Raw genomic sequence first — 19,850 nt, 5'->3', positions numbered from 1 at the left:
CCTCTTCTCACTATTACACAACAGGAAAAAACTACACCCAAACATTCCTGCAAAGCCTTCCGCAGGTTGGACCAATGAACGACGAGGATGTTAGCGAGGTGAATTCAGCTGGCCAATGAGAAAGAGGGATTCTGCTGGCTACAGTGCCGCGTCGAAGTCCACTTACTTTTCTGGGAGCTTGCTGCTGCCCGCCCCGGTAAACTAAACTGTGGAAGAATCGGGGGGGATTTGAATGTTGGTGGACGTCTTCGGTGTTGCTCAACCTCTCCGTAAACGCTGACAGAGTCCGTCGCTCGGACGGCCATCGCCCGTGGACGGTGCTTTCCAGCGTAGCGGGAGCCATGCCTGTCCCCGCTGGATACCTCAGCGACACCCCCACCGCGGCCTTTTCATCCTCGGCCTCGCTTATCCCACCGCCGCCGATAAACACCCAACAGCCGGGAGTTGTCACGTCGCTTCTGTACAGCGGCTCCAAGTTCAGGGGCCACCAGAAGAGCAAAGGGAACTCATACGACGTGGAGGTTGTTTTGCAGGTGGGACTGTGACACTAAAATGTAATTCTTAAGGCCAGCTGTCAGGGGCATTTGGTGAGCTGTCATACAGGCGGTGCGATGATTGACAGCTGGACAATCAATGAGCGCTGGCCTGTGGTTTAGTGACTTGCCTTGCTACTAGCTGTGGATGTAGCGGTGTTTTCGACTGTTTAATAGTAACCAATTTCAAAATGAAGCGACATTGTATTTGTTGTTGGCAAAAATGCTTATTGTAAGAGCTTAAACTATTTATTAAGGTTTATGTAAACCGGCAAGTTTATCGCAGTTTTGAATAACAGGGTATAAAATACTATAAAAAATTGGATTACTCTTGCAGCATTATGATTCACTTCACTTTTAGAAGAAGCTATTGTAATACTTGTAGCATGACAAATGTCTCTTTTCTTTTCAGTATGTTCTATATTTTCTATTATATTAGTCTATATTATATACCATTTCATTATATTACACGGTATTGATCATATTGCACTATATTATATTATATTATACTACATTATATTATACAACTGCACTCTGCATTACTGTGGTACAACACTGCCTCTCTTCTCTGCTGTTTTTACATTACTTGCTGTTATTTATCATACCAAATCACTTTAATCATCACTTCTCACTTGAACTTGTCATTCTCTGTAAATACTGTCTCAATTCCCTGCATAGTTAACGCCATCATTCATTTTGTACTTGTATATACCCCCTATTTTTATTTTTATTTATCTTATCTATTCTGTTTAATGTGTATTTTGAGCTTACTTGTCTGTGCTGCTGCAACGCCTAAATTTCCCCTCTGGGGATCAATAAAGTATTATCCTTATCCTTATCCTTATTTTAGCATGTCACCATGGAGGACTCCTACCTGTGTGGCTACCTGAAGATAAAGGGACTGACTGAGGTGAGGGAAGTGATTTCTTTGGTACACAAACAAACATAATTGAAGATAGGACAGGCTTCTTATAATTGTGCTTGTGTCTGTGTGAAGACTGTTAAATAATCTAGCTCCAGGCGTTATGAATGTTTAGGATTTCAGGGTATTAAGGTGCATTTTCTGTCTGCATTCATGCCAGAAACTTTTTCTGAATCAGAGTCATGTAGTGGTAAATGTAGCATATATTTGACAGTATGGCTGAGTAACAGTTAGTAAGATTTGCTGCTAAACACATTGGAGTAGCTGTCAAAGTGAAACCAAAATGTACTTGGTAAAAGAGATTGATTTTTTTGTTTTATTTCTACTGTATATCATAACTTGCAGCGTTATAACACAGTAAGACAACAGCGATATAATATGAATAATTTTGCACCTCAGAAGTCACTTTTTCCTTCTAGATTGTCGGGAATGTAAGCTCTGACCAGACAGGCCATACCTTTTATTAATGACGGACAGAATGCAAAAGGGCACAGAAAAATGTCACTGTTTCTCTAATGCGTTCACTATCATAGGAATACCCAACACTCACCACGTTCTTTGCTGGAGAGATCATCAGCAGAAAGCGGCCATTTCTCACCCGAAAATGGGATGCAGATGAGGATGTTGATCGTAAACACTGGGTAGGTTGAAAGCTTGTTCAGTCGTGCTCTCACTCAGAGGGCTCCCACTGCAGGCTGCTTTACTTTGACATAATCCTTTTACTTTTAATGTCAAGGGCAAGTTCCAGGCCTTCTACCAGTATGCCAAGTCATTCAACTCGGATGATTTTGACTACGAGCATTTGAAGAACTCTGACTATATATTCATGAGGTGGAAGGTAAGGTGCTTCCCTCAAATTGAGCTTTAGCATTTTTTGTTTTTGTCATGTATGAACTTCAGGGTATGCTGTGTCTCACACTCTCTGTTCCTCTCAGGAGCAGTTTCTGGTCCCTGACCACACAATCAAAGACATCAGCGGAGCTTCCTTTGCTGGATTCTACTACATCTGCTTCCAGAAATCCACAGCAACCATCGAGGGCTACTACTACCACAGGAGCTCTGAATGGTAACGTAGCACCAAACTAAGTTACTGGAAGCTCAAGTTAAGTCAGTTTAAGAACCAGCAGATTTATCTAGACTGAATCTAGAAGGAAAACGTCTATTGCATACCAAATCTTCAGCTGAAGGTGCTTTTAATTCTTATTATTAATAATAATAATACATTGGTTTTATATAGTGCTTTTCTGAAAAGCGGCAATTTATTCATTAGAGATGCTTAGATGATGAGCTGATGTGTATGATCTTTTTCTGGATTATTAATGGTTAGACTGTGCACATCCTTATTTGGATGATCAGAACATGAACCCAACAGTTTGTTACTTTTGATTGATATTGTTGTGGGGTTGGATTGGAAAATCTTGATTGTCCCCGAGGGGCAATTTGGTTTGCAACAGAGGTTCCACAAAGACCAGGTCCTAAAAAAAACTGCACAAAAACATAAAACATGACCATAGATATCGTCATGAGTGACGTGAGTGAGATAAGAGACACAAAGACCAACAGTTCATAGTGTAAGTGTAATGACAACAATGCACACAGCTGCTGATGATACAAACGACCTGCTGATGGGACCAACGACCTCAGAGATCTGTTTGATTCGGTCCTCCTCCGTGTCGGCAGAAGTCTAAACTCTGCATAAAGAGGGTGGAGAGGGTCTTTCAGCATGGCCTTTGCCTTCTGAGTGTCTGGTTATAAGCATACATAGGCCTGCCTGTACTCCATCTCAAGTGTTTCTGTTTCATTTGGATTTGGAAAATCTTTATTGTCCCTGAGGGGCAATTTGGTTTGCAACAGAGGCCCATACAGTCAATACATAAAAACAGCACAATGACATGAATACATACATATAAAACTACCATGGATATCACCATGATGGATGTGAGTGAGGTGAGGGACAAAAGAACAACAGTGCATAGTGTAAGTGTAAAGACAACAATGCCTACAGCTTATTTAAAAACCCAACAGCTGATGGAACAAACGACCTCAGGTATTTGTTTGATTTTGACCTCCTAACATAAGTGAACCTCCGCCCTGTCACCAGAAGTCTGAACTCTGCATGCAGGGAGTGCTGAGGGTCTTCCAAGATGGCCTTTGCCTTTCGAGTGGCTCTTACTTGAAAAACATGGCCGAGATCATTCAAGTCAACGCCAACAAGTTTAACAATATTTCCCAGCCTGTTTTTGTTAACGATGCTGAGGTCACCAAACCAGCAGATCATCACAAAAGTCAAAATGGACTCAATAAAAGATGAATAAATAATTTTTGGAAGAGATTTGTCAACATTAAAAAATCCTTAGCTTTCTCAAGAAGAAAAGTTCATTTGACATCTTTTGGCCTGTATTTTAAATCCCTTGGCACATAATGGTTAAGTAATTGATACCAATTACTTTTGATTTCATTTCTGCTCTGACTAAATACTTGTTGGAAGTTTTAATTTTTCCCTCTCAGATTACCGTAAATAAACACGATAACTTTATGCTTTTTAGGGACGTTTAAAATGATTGATGCACTTTTGTCATACTCAAAATGATGCAGGCTTTTATCATTACTGTGAAGACAGGAGCCGTGTTTACTTTAACTCTTGCTGTTATTTCCTTCTAAGTAGCTTGTATAACAACACATGAAGAGAAAGCAGAACATGAGCATAAGGTTTGCCCTCCATTTCTTTTTCCATCAAGCAGAAGTAGTGATCGATGTTCAGATATCAAAATCATTTTAGCTTTTTTGCCTTTATTGGACAGGGTAGGAAACAAGGGAGAGAGAGAGAGAGAGAGTGGATAAGGAGCCACAGGCCGGACTCGAACCTGGGCCGCCCGCTTTGAGGACTATAGCCTCCGTACATGGGGCTTGATCTAAACGCCAGGCCATCTGCGCCCCCAAGTTCCATTTTTCATTGTAGAAAACGTTTACATTTTGAGGTTGAGTTGAACAAACTTGTCTTTATTCGTCATGTTAGTCAAGCTAATCAGATGGGTTCATTTCCAAACAACAGACGGATGCCTGGCGTTGTCTTCACATTGCTTTATTACAGATTCAGACTTTTAAATATCTCCCAAACATGATTCATAGTAACATGACTGAATGTAAACTCTCTAGTAGAATTACAGGAAAATGATGTCGCCAAGAGCAGTTTGTTGCAGTGGTCCAAAGCATTAATCGTTGTATTTATGTCGAAGCCCTGTGTATCTCCTCTTTTCTCTAAGAGGTTTTTTCAATAAATTAAAGGCTTAAGGATCCCAGTTTGGGTTTCATTAAGTTAAGTTTAGTCCTTTAGATTTCAGTCCTGGTAGATTTGTTAGATACTTGTGGAATTCTGCGACAGCGCATGTAAATTAAGTATAACAGTAATTCTGCAGCCGAATGAGCTCCAGCAGTTTAAATAAACATGTCTGCCTTTATCATGCGGTGTGTGAGACAGATATTTGATTGGATGCTGGGCTTTTCCTTTTTTTTTTTTTTCTTAGAATCTTTCCACACAGCAGCAGGACACAGACACTGTTGGTTACTTTGCTGTGAAGTTGAGAGATGTACACCTGCAGTTCTTTATCTAACAGCTCACTGTGCTTACTCAGCATACATTTATACGGATCCCAGTGTCATTTATCTGAAAGCTGTTTGATTCAGAGCCTGAAAGATATGAACTTTGTGAGACTTTTACACTAACACATTTACAAGAGAAAAAAGTCCCCACTTACTGATGTGTAAACTGGTGTTCTGACTTCTTGAGAGAGAGAGAGAGAGAGAGGATTCGAACACGGGGCCCGCGCCCTAACCACTAGGTGACCCCAATTCTTAAACACCCCATTCATTGTTTTCTAAATTATGTGATCACTAAAAAATTTGCAATATTGCCACATGTTGGAAAACCTATATACACATACTGATACCTCAGTAATAGACCCAGCACGCTGACTCTTGCAGCATAACTGAAATGTGGGCAGATTTAGAATCATTTCCAACAGGACCAAAAACAATGCTCCTGATGTTGTGGATAGAAACAGTGTTATTCCATAGTTTGTCCAGCAGAGAGCGCTCCAACCCCAATTGTTTATTCTTCAGAACTCCCAACCTCCAGGCTGGGAGGCGGCAGTGTTAGCCACGACTACACCATGGTGAAGCTATACTTAGCAGACTCTGAGTTTGTATCTAGTGTGAATATGGAGGAACCTGCCTCGTGCAAAGATAGAGCTAAGTGTTTAAGAAAAATGCACAAAAAAAAAATAGTTTAACAAAAAAGTATGAAGCACTGTGTCTTCAAAGATAAAAAACAACAACCTGAAACACCCCTCATGTCTATCTGAAGAATGTCACAAAGTGGAAAAAAGTTTGGCTTCTTTGTGAAAAGTGTGTTTAAGAAATGCATTCTTTTCACAGGGCAATAATGTCATAAGCAGATCACACATCTTGTGCATGCCTATTCCTGTTAATATTTCCCTATATCTTGAGAGTTTATATGATGATTGAATCAAGAGGTTGCACTATATACTCTTGTTTTTCTTCACTTCTGACTAATTACACTGCTAGTACATACACCTATTGTTAAAAAAAAAAACCCACTTTGTTTATTCTCTGCAGGTACCAGTCTCTAAACCTCACCCACGTCCCTGAGCACAGTGCAGCCATCTATGAGTTCCGGTGACATCAGCCAGCATCGTGGATCTTTTTTTTGAAAATGATGGACAGAGACTTTATGTGAAGCCAAGGTCTGCAGATGCTACTGAGGAGAATGACTAGGGGATGAGACTTTTTTTTTTTTTTTTGCTATTGGAGACGTACAAACTCCTACATGCTCCCAATAAGTGGATGGACAGCTGGTTGACTTGTGGACGGGATACAGGACTACTAATGAATGTATGGAAAGGATGAGCGAAGAGAAGAAAGAAATGGAGTTCAGCTCCTGCTCCGTGGATGCAGCGTGTAAAGCTAGAACCTGCAGCAGAGACTGGGTGTGGCTCTCTTAGTGTACCCCATGTCTCTATGTTTTAATATCTGGTTTGAAAAACAATATGCTTTGCACAGCATTTTTGAGACATTTTATGAGCCAAGTTTTTTTTTTCCCTCCAATTTTCCAGCTTTTATTATTCAGCTGATGTGCAGTGAGTAAAATGAACAAGAGAGGCTGCTGTTTGACAAGGATTCCTGTGAGGAGTCTGCTCTCATGAAACACTAAAGAAGGAGTCTGTGTGGAAGAAAAGACGGCGACAAGTTTGACTGCATGGAGCTTTAATCAGCCCATAAGCTACAGCGACAGTATTTTTCTAAAGCTTAGCTGGTTCCTCCGTTTCATGCCATGAGGATATTTTACTTTAACCAGAATGATCGCAGCAAAGGGGCAGTTTTAAAGGCTGCAACGCGAGCGACACAAAAAGAGCTGTTCCCTTGTGTTCATAAAACATGCTTGGGAGATTATATCACTTGTGATTGCCGTGGATGTTCTATTGAGTTACATTTGCACAAAGATGGACTATACAATACTAGTGCTAGTACACAAGCATCGAGATGGCAGGTCAAGCTACTTTTTAAAAGTGTGTGTGTGTGTGTGTGTGTGTGTGTGTGTGTGTGTGTGTGTGTGTGTGTGTGTGTGTGTGTGTGTGTGTGTGTGTGTGTGTGTGTGTGTGTGTGTGTGTGTGTGTGTGTGTGTGTGTGTGTGTGTGTGTGTGTGTGTGTGTGTGTGTGTGTGTGTGTGTGTGTGTGTGTGTGTGTGTGGGGGGGTTACAAGAGCCAAAACAATCACGTAAAAAAAAAGAGTATTTTTACCCTCTGCGTTACACAACAAGCTTTTTACTCCCTCGTGTGTCGTTTTAAATTAAGCTCCTCAGCACCCTTATGTTTGTGTCTCCTCGACTATGCAACACTTTCAACATAGCACTCTCCGTATGTCTGACCTTCCGTTTTCAGAGACAAAATTTTATTCTATCCTCATAGTATATGATAATAAAAAAATAAAAAAATCTATCTTAATGAAATGAAATATTTTTGTTAAATTGCCTATTAAAACACTCCCTCATCATGTTCCCTTCCCCCATGTGACGGTGCCATCTATCTCAATTCTGTCAAGAGTTCTATTGTAAGTGACGAGAAGTATGTTTGTTTGAGCCTGGATTTGTTTGATGGTGTGACTGTAAAGGATGAACTGTGGATTTTAAAAAATCATATCAAAACACCAAACACTTGTCTTTCTTGTGTTGTGAATAGACCACATGATGCTGCCATGTTTTCATACATCTCCCATCAATTATGGAGCTTTTTACTCACATCTGAGCATTTATAATTTGTCAAAAATAAAATAAAATCTTCATAAAGACTGAGTGTGCTCAAAAGAAAAGTCTTGATGCTGCTGAACACTTCCAATAGGAAACAACTTGAGGCAGTGTGACTTGATGTCTTTAAACATGTCATACAGTCTTAATCATGATCATGGTATCAGCCATCGTCCCATCAACCCCAGTCTTCAGTTTGGTTAGCCTCTTCATCCCTTCAGCCTCAGACGACCATCATCAACCATCTCCTCATCAACCCAAGTCTTTACATTTCAGTCAGCTTCCTAATCGCATACAGCCAGACGACATCGTCAGCTGACGCCTCCACCCCTAGTGTCTGGACTCCATGGGGGGGGGGGGGGGGTCTATGTATGTGTGTCACATACATAGACTCACATATTGTTCAAGCGCAAAATGATTCTCTGACAATCATTCAATATCATATATGTCAAATAAGTGTTTATCTTTTATTTGTTTACTTGTCTCTCCTGATTGAATTTAAATACATTTTAAAAAACAACTGAAAAAACATACTGTACCTACCTGCACTTCAGGTTCGCTTACATTTTAAAAATAGCTACACCTGACGTGCGACTTCTTGTGTGAAAAAGCCATGTGTAATGCCTTGGGCTTCATTTGTGGCCACACGAAAAAAACAGGTAGCCTATGTGTGTTACAGTTTGGTAACATTAAATTATAACCTGTCTCCCCCTCTACAATCTGTCTCCCCGGGAATGTGGAGTTTCCAATAACAGTAAGACTGATGCTTTGCAAAGAGGCAGCAGAGGTGGAGTCATGTTGATGTTGTTTACAGCACATCAGCCAAGACATCCCAGACAAGACTTGTTTGACTACCTTTACATCACTTAACATGACTTAACCTTTGAATGCTTGATCAGACAGTTAAAATGCAGAAATGACTAAGTATCATGTAAATAGTTACATTGATGTTATAGACCTAAATGTCTTTATTTAAGGCTGGTGCCTCTCTATAACCTGTAAAACAAAACAGGACCATGGACGAGAAGACTGACCATTTAAATACAAATGGAGTTAATGTATTAACTTAGGTTCGGGAGCAGGACCACGCCAAAAACCACACCTCCAATTACCTGACAGCCTACTTAACACCTGGTCCCCTCACCACAACCCGTTTGTCTCAGATCCTTCTACCCACCCTCCCTTCCCTCCTTCTCATCCATTCACCGTCCTTCCTCATCCCTTCCCTCCTTCCTCATCCCTTCCCTCCTTCCTTATTTCTTCCCATCCAACTCGGCACACGTCGTCCCCTCGTCTCTCTCATTTCAGGTACAGTCTGGGGCTGTAATAAGTTCGGGTGGATTCACACCTGAGACGGAACCCCCACTATGAGTCTCTCGCCCGATCAACCTCCCAGACCAGCCTGAAAGAAGACGGCCATCTCACACCTACACCCCTCTCATACACATACACCTGTCAATATATCTTACAATCCACATTAAATGTTAAACTAATTCTGTTGTGGCGTGGTCCTTGCTAGTAAATTATTTTTAATATCTCTGTCGTGGTCCATGTTCAGAAATGTTCAAACGATGTAACTGCGGTTTATGCCCACTTACATTTGTGAGAAGAGTCACTAAAGGAAAGTGTGTCAGTTGCGAGCTTTAAAAGGTTAAATCCACAGTTGATGAGACAGCAGGTAAAGCAGCCAAAACCTGCACTATTATATCACAAGAATTATAGCTTATCCTTGTTCCTTTAAAGAAAGCCAGTTATAATTAGCTCAACATTACATCACATGTGTCAATGAGTACGATTCATTTCTTTTGTGGTTGCGCAACAGACGATTCTCCCTTGTTTCCACTGGGAAATAAAAACTATCTGTCACAACCACTGCCTTGCCAACTAATACACTTGGCTGCGGTTACTTCTGGCTGTTATCCAGCTGCTTCTTTGCCGAAGTATACTTAACAATAGACTGACAAAAAGGGAGTGTGTTGTAAGAACATGTGGGGCAAGCATTTATTCTCCCCTCAGCTTTAGCTCGCTATTTATTTATCAGTAATAGTTAGCATGCTAACAATAATGAATGAATATGTTCAACATTTTAAACATAGTTTAAAAAATGGGACTGAATCCAACCCAAAGGACACAAGTGCACATTTCACCTTTAACATAAGCATGTTAGCATTGTCATTTTGGAGAATGTTGTTGTGCTAGCATCATTTAGCCAAAAGCACATTCCTACAGCCCATGGGCGTCAGCAGCATGAAAATATGTGTGGAACAATCTAAGGGGGGTCTGGGGGTCCTCCCCCTTAAAAGACAGAGTAGCTGTCATTTACATTCTGATGCATTTGAACATGTTTTTATGTTTTTATCTGGATTTAGCAGAAGAGACATTTGAAGATGATTGTGGAGTAGATGGACTGATTATTTTGCATTACTATTATTAATGTCATTTTTTAAATTGTATTAATTTGATTGTTTATGTTTCAGTATTAAATGATTTCCCATTGACAATAATATCAGTCTGCAGTGCAGTCTAGTCTGAGAGAGGCAGCAGAGGTGGACTCATGTTGATGTTGTTTACAGCACATCAGCCAAGACTCCCAGACCAGATTTGTTCGACTACCTTTACATCACTTAACATGACTTAACCTTTGAATGCTTGATCAGACGGTTAAAATGCAGAAATGACTGAGTATCATGTAAATAGTTACATACATTTGATGTTAGACCTAAACCATGAGGAGTTTGAAACCCATAAATAAAGTCTTTATTTAAAGCTGGTGCCTCTCTATAACCTGTAAAACCAAACAGGACCATGGACGAGAAGACTGACCATTATACAATTATATAATTATATTACACAATTATACAATTATTCATCAAATCTCTGTGGTGGTTTGTCACAACCACTGCCTTGCCAACTAATACAGTAGGCTAGTGACACTCTGAACTTTAATGTCTTTGTCAGTAAGTTGTCTTTCTTGCCAATTAGTTTAGCGACAAGCCCCTGGTGGGATGGTGAAACATCATAAAGTGGTTCAGCAAGTTTTCTTGCATTTGCAACGTTTGTTGCCATCAGGTGTTTCAGAGACTGTATTGTTTTCGTCTTTAAGGTGGATGTCTAACACAGCTGGAGCATTTTCTTGATGAGACTTGGAAAGGGCTTCGGTTACTGCTTGTCCCCCCGCAGCAACCGGTTCGCGTTTCCCTGATGCTTTGGGTGTTTTAGGCAACCTAACACTCTGTGACCTTGTTCACCGCATGCAAAACAGTGCTTACAATCCTGTAAGCCTTCTTTCACGCATCTTGGACATCCATAGGGTTTCTCTGTTCCTGGTTACATGAGGTTTGTCAGATGAACAGCGACAAGCTTGTCCTTTCTGTATTGTCTCTGCTAGTGAGTCAACTAACTTCGTGAGTACATCTATATTCTCTGTAAACTGCTGTACTGTGTCTGTTTTAGTTTTAAGTTCAACAGTCTCTTTGTTTGTGTTTGGCTGCTTCACATTTTCTCCTTCAACTTGTACGCTATGTGCAGCAGTATGTTTTGCACGTTGTGTTGACCCTAGCCGACCCTGTCGTTCACTCTCATCGCTAGTTAATCTCATGACGTGCTTAAGAATTCTCTCATCCGCAACTGTGTGGTCTGAAAGTAGGGATTTCATCTCTCTGCGAATGTCACTGTGTTTGTGTCCTATCCCCTGATACATTGTATGTAAAAATACATCTTGTACTCTGTCTGGACTGTACTGGATTCCGTTACCTGACTGTTTTGAACCGAAAAGGATTCGTTGTTTCAAGCCAATAACACGATAGAGGAGCTGTTGCAGGGTTTTCATTTTCATTTTGTTTTGCACACATAAGCTCTTGAAATAGTTCTATGCTATTTCTCTCACCCAAATGTGATTGGAAGAACCCCTTCAGCTCAGCTACAATCATGTTTTCCTTATTTACTAGCATGTCTTTGAAATTTCCGGGTTTGATAATCCTCAGCACAGCTCTCACTATCTCAGAGTCAATAAAACTGTCCTTAACTCCCTCCTCAATCTGTCTACACACACTGTTATAACTAATGTCAGATGAGTGATCCCCAATTTGGCCCCCATGAACCTTAAATTCATGCCGATGAATGTAGGGGAAATTCTTCAGAGACATTACTTGTTCTGGTGTAGGGTGTTTGGTAGTGTCTGGTTGCATGCTATGTTGTGTTGGAGTAGGTTGTGTGGTGTCTTGTGAAGTAGGAATGTGTACAGGACCACAAAGTGTTTTAACCAAATCTTTGTAATCCGAAATTATTCTCTGGACATTATCTGGTAAAACATTAACATGACTCAATGCAGCATCATCAGTTCTTTTTGTGAATAGCTGTGGGTTAGCTAGGGCAGCAGTGTCTACACTGGCTGCATCAGCAAGTGGTACATTAACTGTGGCTGGATTAACCAGCACAGTAAGTGTGGGCTGTGGCTTTGTGTTTTCACTTTGCTCAACATTTATGGTAACACCACTTTGAGACAGGACAACATCATCAACAACATCTTTCAAGGCCAATAATTCACCCATGAGTGCATGAAGGTGTGGACTCAAAACATCACTCGGCGTCTCCACTTGAAAGCTCTGACGGGTCTTTGTCTGCAACTGGGCCAACATTAACAGCGACCTGAAAAAGATTATCAGGTGACAACGAAAACAGGATCTTCCTGATGTTCCACACCAGGCTCTTCCTTTCGCTGTCTGTCATGGCAATGTCTTTCCCAGTCATTCACCGTTGGTCCCTCTCAGCTACTTGTCTGCTCTTAGTGGGTCACAGCTCCAAAGGCCAATCCCCGTACGGGCCACCAAGAATCTGTAACAGGACCCGTATGGAGGACTGTTGCCAGATTAGATTTGTCCTGTAAATAACAGGGAAATAATGAGACAAAGCAACATAGTGTGTTTCCTTTCCTCACTTCTGCCAGTCTTTATTTTTATGCATATGATTATGTATTTCAGTTTTACTTAAACTGTATTTTGGTTTTCATTTCTTTCTTCAAAAAGAGCATTTTATCCACAATTCAACACATATATATATATATATATATATAAAAACTTATATTCGTCTTATATTACATGCAAAAGTTCTCAAAACTACAAAATAAATGTTTTTGTGTGTTATTATTATTTGAAGAAATATAAAATACCGGTAATTTGGTTCTGCTACTTAAGAGCTTCTTATTAATGCACAGTTGCATACAGGTTCATACAGGAGATCAATCCTCGCTTAGCTTGCCATGCTAACAAATAACATGGGAAATCCCAGAGAAACTGCGAAGCTAGCGGAGTTGGCGTTAGACATTTTACAAGAAAATAAAAAATAAAAAATATTAAAATGAACAGTCTTCATGAACTCACAGGTACTTGAGCTTTACAAAACTAGCAAAACAACATGGGAGCTAGGGACAAGCCATGACCGACGTACAGTGGCGCCCATATATGAACGTGGCGATGAGCTAGGCTAGCGCTCATGAGCATCATAGCTAAAGTACCTCAAAACCTTCAAAACACATTTAAAACACATCCTGACACACACTTAATGATTGTGTTAGCTTCTACATGTTATAGAAGAATATATAGACCACATGTATGTGATTTATGACATTTACTCACCTGTAAATAACAGGGAAATAATGAGACAAAGCAACATAGTCTGTTCCCTTTCCTTGCTTCTGCCAGTCTGAAAACGAGGGCTACCGAGCACACTAAGCTGTCCCACCTAGAGGTTACGCCTCCGTGGCACAAATTGGAACCACACTCTAAATTATATTTTACACAAAGTAACAGAACTAATGCTCCAAATTACACATTTGATCACATCATGTGTGATGACACATTTCTGTGTGTCACATACATAGACTCACATATTGTTCAAGCGCAAAATGATTCTCTGACAATCATTCAATATCATATATGTCAAATAAGTGTTTATCTTTTATTTGTTTACTTGTCTCTCCTGATTGAATTGAAATACATTTTAAAAAACAACTGAAAACATACTGTACCTAACTGCACTTTAGGTTCGCTTACATTTTAAAAATAGCTACACCTGACATGCGACTTATTTTGTGAAAAAGACGTGTAATGCCTTGGGCTTCATTTGTGGCCACATGAAAAAGATAGGTATGTGTGTTACAGTTTGGTAACATTCAATTATAACCTGTCTCCCCCTCTACAATCTGTCTCCCCGGGAATGTGGAGTTTCCAATAACAGTAAGACTGATGCTTTGCAAAGAGGCAGCAGAGGTGGAGTCATGTTGATGTTGTTTACAGCACATCAGCCAAGACATCCCAAACCAGACTTGTTTGACGACCTTTACATGACTTAACATGACTTAACCTTTGAATGCTTGATCAGACAGTTAAAATGCAGAAATGACTGCATGAGTATCATGTAAATAGTTACATACATTTGATGTTAGACCTAAACCATGAGGAGTTTTAAACCCATAAATAAAGTCTTTATTTAAAGCTGGTGCCTCTCTATAACCTGTAAAACCAAACAGGACCATGGACGAGAAGACTGACCATTTAAATACAATTATTTATCATATCTCTGTGGTGAGCTATATTCAGAAATGTTCAAATGATGTAACTACAGCTTATGCTCACTTACATTTGTGAGAAGAGTCACTAAAGGAAATCTGTCACAACCACTGCCTTGCCAACTAATACACTTGGCTACGGTTACTTCTGGCTGTGATCCAGCTGCTTCTTTGCGGGAAGTATACTTAACAATAGACTGACAAAAAGGGAGTGTGTTGTAATGTGGAAGGTATGGCTGAGTTGATGATGAAATGATAATGACTGTCAATTAAATTCTGTCATTATAAAGATGGATTTCTTTCATGTATGAGTATATTCCCAGAGACACCAAGAGACATTTTTTATGTTTTTCTAGTACATTGATTTTATTTGTTTTTAGTAAAGTAAAAGATATAAAAGGAGATAAGAACATGTGGGGCAAGCATTTATTCTCCCCTCAGCTTTAGCTCGCTACTTGCTCAGTAGTTAGCATGCTAACAATAATGAATGAATATGTTCAACATTTTAAACATAGTTTAAAAAATGGGACTGAATCCAACCCAAAGGACACAAGTGCACATTTCACCTTTAACATAAGCATGTTAGCATTGTCATTTTGGAGAACGTTGTTGTGCTAGCATCATTTAGCCAAAAGCACATTCCTACAGCCCATGGGCGTCAGAAGCATGAAAATATGTGTGGAACAATCTAAGGGGGGTCTGGGGGTCCTCCCCCTTATAAGAGAGAGTAGCTGTCATTTACATTCTGATGCATTTGAACATGTTTTTATGTTTTTATCTGGATTTAGCAGAAGAGACATTTGAAGATGATTGTGGAGTAGATAGACTGATTATTTTGCATTACTATTATTAATGTCATTTTTAAAATTATATTAATTTGATTGTTTATGTTTCAGTATTAAATGATTTCCCATTGACAATAATATCAGTCTGCAGTGCAGTCTAGTCTGAGAGAGGCAGCAGAGGTGGAGTCATGTTGCTGTTGTTTACAGCACATCAGCCAAGACTCCCAGACCAGACTTGTTCGACTACCTTTACATCACTTAACATGACTTAACCTTTGAATGCTTGATCAGACGGTTAAAATGCAGAAATGACTGAGTATCATGTAAATAGTTACATACATTTGATGTTAGACCTAAACCATGAGGAGTTTGAAACCCATAAATAAAGTCTTTATTTAAAGCTGGTGCCTCTCTATAACCTGTAAAACCAAACAGGACCATGGACGAGAAGACTGACCATTATTACCATACAATTATTTATAATATCTCTGTGGTGGTTTCACACAAAGCAAATTAAAGTATGTAGAGCAAACATTTTGCCAGGAAAAGTTTGATAGTGAGTCATTAGTTTATTGAAAGTAAGTAGGACACATTTTGATGTAGTTGATGGCCTGGAGAGGAAATATTCTTAATTTCTGTATTTAGGCTATTATAGCTTGAATTTTATAGATTTTTCTTTGCATATAAACTAACATTATATGTATCGAGTACTTCAGAATCTGTTTCTTTCTTTATTACATTTTCCATCAACAATAATTGGAGATCCATATTCAGAAATGTTCAAACAATGTAACTACGGCTTATGCTCACTTAATTTGTGAGAAGAGTCACTAAAGGAAAGTGTGTCAGTTACGAGCTTTAAAAGGTTAAATCCACAGTGATGAGACAGCAGGTATACCAGCCAAAACCTGCACTATTATATCACAAGAATTATAGCTTATCCTTGTTCCTTTAAAGAAAGCCAGTTATCTTTAGCTCAACATTACATCAGTACGATTCATCTCTATGTGGTTGCATAAGAGAAGATCTGAGAAATATAAACTTCCCCATCAGACTATCTGTCACGACCATTGATGCAACTCATAGGCCTACAGTAGTTTTACTTTTGGCTGTGATCCAGCTGCTTCCTTGAAGGAAGTCTCATTAACAATAGACTGACAAAAAAAAGGATTGTGTTGTATTGTGGAAAGTATGGTTGAGTTGATGATGGAACGCTAATGACTGTCAATTAAAATCCTGCATTATTAGTGTGAATGTTTTTCATAGTCCCAGAGACACCTTTTTTTTTTTTGGTACATTGATTTTATTTGATTTTAATAAAGTAAAAGCTATAAAAGGAGATAAGCGCATGTGGGGCAAGCATTTATCCTCCCCTCAGCTTTAGCTAGCTATATGTGCTTAGTAATAGTTAGTATGCTAACAACAATAAAGATGTTCAACATGTAGCCCAAAAAATGGGACCGAATCCAACCCAAAAGTCACCATTGCAAACTTCACTTTGCTAAAATATGATGATGATGTAGAGGATGGAACGATAATTTTGTATGTCGCAGTATAATTCCCTGTTGATAGGGCAGTGATAAAAATCCTGGAAACATACGTGAGTTGAGCTCTTCTTTATAAGCTGTTGTGATGATTGACATACATTAATATTGTGTCATCTACAAACATGTTGGGGTCCAATGTGCTGTTAATTAGCTGAGATGGACTGATTCACAGTGATCATAACTTATTTTATAAATCTCTTTACGCCCATGTTGCTGTTGATCAAACATGTTAAACCAGTCAGTCCTCTAGCCTCCCTCTCCTCATCTCTCCGCTGTTCTGCTGATGTTAGCTAGCATTAGCGCTATGCTAATCAAACAGTGAGGCTGCTGTCAGTCAGATACTTTGTATGCTAAGTGAACAAAAACATGGCTATAAACTACAGAAAGGGAATGTTCTTTACAGAAAGTAAATAAAAGTGAGGGGGCCCAAACAAATGATTTTAAAAATGGCTCCGATGCCCATGCAACAGCCCATAGACATAAAAACATAAAAATATAGTTACAGTCTATGCTACAGCCTAACAGAGCTGCAAATGTTAGCAGGCTAAAAGTGTTTTAAAGTTCCATATTCAAATTATTGTCCAAAACAAGGAGATGTAGCCTATACCTCAGCTTAAAAATGTGAATTTGCTCTTAAATAAGCATTTGGCTCAAAATTGCGTGCCTCAAATCCAACATAGCTGTAGCTTAAATGTTGTCATGCTAAAAATGTTAACTGATGATTAATGTGTTGAAACATCAAGTGTAGCCTACATAGAGAACTGAATTATCTGTCTAGCTTCAGACAGGGGACTTCTCTCTGTACTCGTCTTGTTAGATCTTAGTGCTGCTTTTGACACTATCGACCATCAAATCCTATTACACACATTAGAACAGTTACTTGGAATTACAGGGACTGCTTTAAATTGGTTTGAATCCTATTTATCAGATCCATCTCAGTTTGTACATGTTAATGATAAGTCCTCTATGCACACCAAAGTTAGCCATGGAGTGCCACAAGGTTCAGTGCTTGGACCAATTCTCTTTACATTATATATGCTTCCTCTGGGAAATATTATGAGGAAACACTCCATGCAGTTTCATTGTTATGCAGATGATACTCAGCTTTATGTATCAATGAAGCCCGATGGCACCAGTCAGTTATGTAAGCTAGAAACACGCCTTAAGGACGTTAGGACCTGGATGAGCAGACATTTTTTGCTACTTAACTCAGACAAGACTGAAGTTATTGTGCTAGGCCGGAAAAACCTCAGAGAGACTTTTTCTAATGATATGACTGTCCTTAATGACATCAGCCTGGCATCTAGTACCACTGTTAGGAATCTAGGAGTTCTATTTGATCAAGACATAAAATCCTTCTTCTCACTTACAAAGCTCTAAATGGCCAGGCACCATCTTATCTTAAGGAGCTACTAGTGCCGTACTACCCTTCGAGAACATTACGGTCCCAGAATGCAGGCCTGCTAGTGGTACCTACAGTCTCTAAGTTTACTATGGGAGGTAAGGCCTTCAGTTATCAGGCTCCTCTCCTCTGGAATCATCTTCCAGCCGGGGTCCGGGAGGCAGACACAATCTGTATTTTTAAGAATAGACTTAAAACTTTCCTTTTTTATAAATCTTATAGTTAGGGCTGGTGCTAGTGTAGACCAGCTTTTAGTTATGCTGCTATAGGCTTAGAATACAGGGGAAACTGGCACCTTGAGCTTCTCTCTCTGTCTCTCTCTCTGTCTCTCTCTCTCTCTCTCTCTCTCTCTCTCTCTCTCTGTGTATATACAGTACATCATATTACTGCACGTATCTATCTGTAAATCTCAGTCACAAACTCTCTCAGTCCTGGAAGCTCTTGAGCTTTCTTAAGCCTGGCTCACACTGTGCGATTCATCCCCAATTGTATAAAAGTCGGGGTGGCATCTCAGCTCACACTGTACGACTGAATCGTTTACGACACCCGACCAGACCTTGAGATTGACGTTCATACACTGTACGACCCGATTGTCGGGCACGGCCAGAGAGCTCACACTGTATGAGTGAAATCGGGACGGAGCGTTGACAATTGTTAATAAAGTTTGATTTGAAAATTCCAAAGGACGGTGGTCGGTGAAAGAAAAGGAAGTGGAAATTGTTGTAGGAAATAGGAAAGTTGACACATTAGTAGATATATGGATACAAGTTTCAGAAAAGTGCTGCACAGATGATCTGCCTACTGGAAACTCAAAAAAGAAAACAAATAGCTTGGTTGCGTCCTGCCACTGGTCTCCATGACTACAGTCCTCCGTTGTCTCTTGTAAATATTGTAGTCGTGTGAGACTTCTGCCAGACGCAATCATGACGTAAACATCAAGATTTTACATTTTAATATTAAACATGTTTGAAATAAATCGTTACAATTGTATCTTTGTACTGCTCACACTACAAGATAATCTGAGCAGATAATCGGGTCCGAGCAGCCTTGAGTCGGGAGAGACCCTGAGATTGTCGAGAAGGAAGAATCGGAGCTGAAATCGACCCGTTTATCCTGCAGTGTGAGCCAGGCTTTAGGCTCCTCGAGATTGTTGGTTGACAGCCTGCCAGTTTTTTCTTACCACTGTAACTTTTGCTGCTTTGCTAAAGTGCTCATGATGGATAGGCCGGGTCTTTGTAATATAACAATAAGTAAGGTCTTTTACCTGCTTTTTGTAACATAACTATGAGTAAACTATTTTGTAATGTTAAAAGACAATGAGTAAGGTCTTTTACCTGCTTTTTGTAAAGTGTCTCGAGATAACACTTGTTATGAGTTGACGCTATACAAATAAAAATTGATTGATTGATTCAAGAGGTTGCAGCTGTAAAACTTTTTAACATCAGCGAGTTAGCATTGCCATTATGACAAGGATACGCTAATCTCCATTCCTATGCGCCTGCCTTGTATACAGACTTAATGAGCTGAAAATGTTGGCAGGTTTACAATTCAAACCAAGATGGTGAACATGTTAAAAAGAGCATGTTAACACAAAAGGACTGAATTCCCTAAGAAATCACAGCTGAAGAATGATGTGAACATTTAGCCAGGCTAGCATGTTTCTAAACTGCTTCCCTCAAGCCACTGGCCCACAACAGGTTTAGGAATTTGAGTCACGTAACAGGTCAATCGCGTTAATTGTTTGAACTGAAAGTGAGCTGACTTATTTGGAAGTCA

The 19,850-nt window shown here is 39.7% G+C and overlaps 1 protein-coding gene across 1 annotated transcript; it reads left to right on the top strand.

Annotated features, from left to right (window-relative positions):
* The first annotated feature begins 155 nt into the window (after window positions 1-155).
* On the top strand, window positions 156-7,823 carry LOC109990426 (glucose-induced degradation protein 4 homolog). The gene is made up of 6 exons (XM_020642565.3): window positions 156-533; window positions 1,384-1,443; window positions 1,989-2,096; window positions 2,192-2,293; window positions 2,391-2,521; window positions 6,091-7,823. Exons 1-6 carry the CDS (start codon window positions 342-344, stop codon window positions 6,152-6,154), a joined length of 657 nt encoding a protein of 218 aa, XP_020498221.1. The 5' UTR covers window positions 156-341; the 3' UTR covers window positions 6,155-7,823.
* Window positions 7,824-19,850: the final 12,027 nt, after the last annotated feature.

This window comes from Labrus bergylta, chromosome 21, assembly GCF_963930695.1.
Source record: "Labrus bergylta chromosome 21, fLabBer1.1, whole genome shotgun sequence".
NCBI lineage: Eukaryota > Metazoa > Chordata > Actinopteri > Labriformes > Labridae > Labrus > Labrus bergylta.
Note: the sequence above shows the minus strand (reverse complement) of the source record. Positions and strands in the feature narration are given on the sequence as shown.

Excerpts from the sequence above, each read along its gene's own strand:
- LOC109990426 (XM_020642565.3), top strand. The coding sequence starts at position 342 with ATGCCTGTCCCCGCTGGATACCTCAGCGACACCCCCACCGCGGCCTTT. Across the intron at positions 534-1,383 it reads ACGTGGAGGTTGTTTTGCAG|CATGTCACCATGGAGGACTC; the intron begins GTGGGACTGTGA and ends TCCTTATTTTAG. Across the intron at positions 2,522-6,090 it reads TACCACAGGAGCTCTGAATG|GTACCAGTCTCTAAACCTCA; the intron begins GTAACGTAGCAC and ends TATTCTCTGCAG.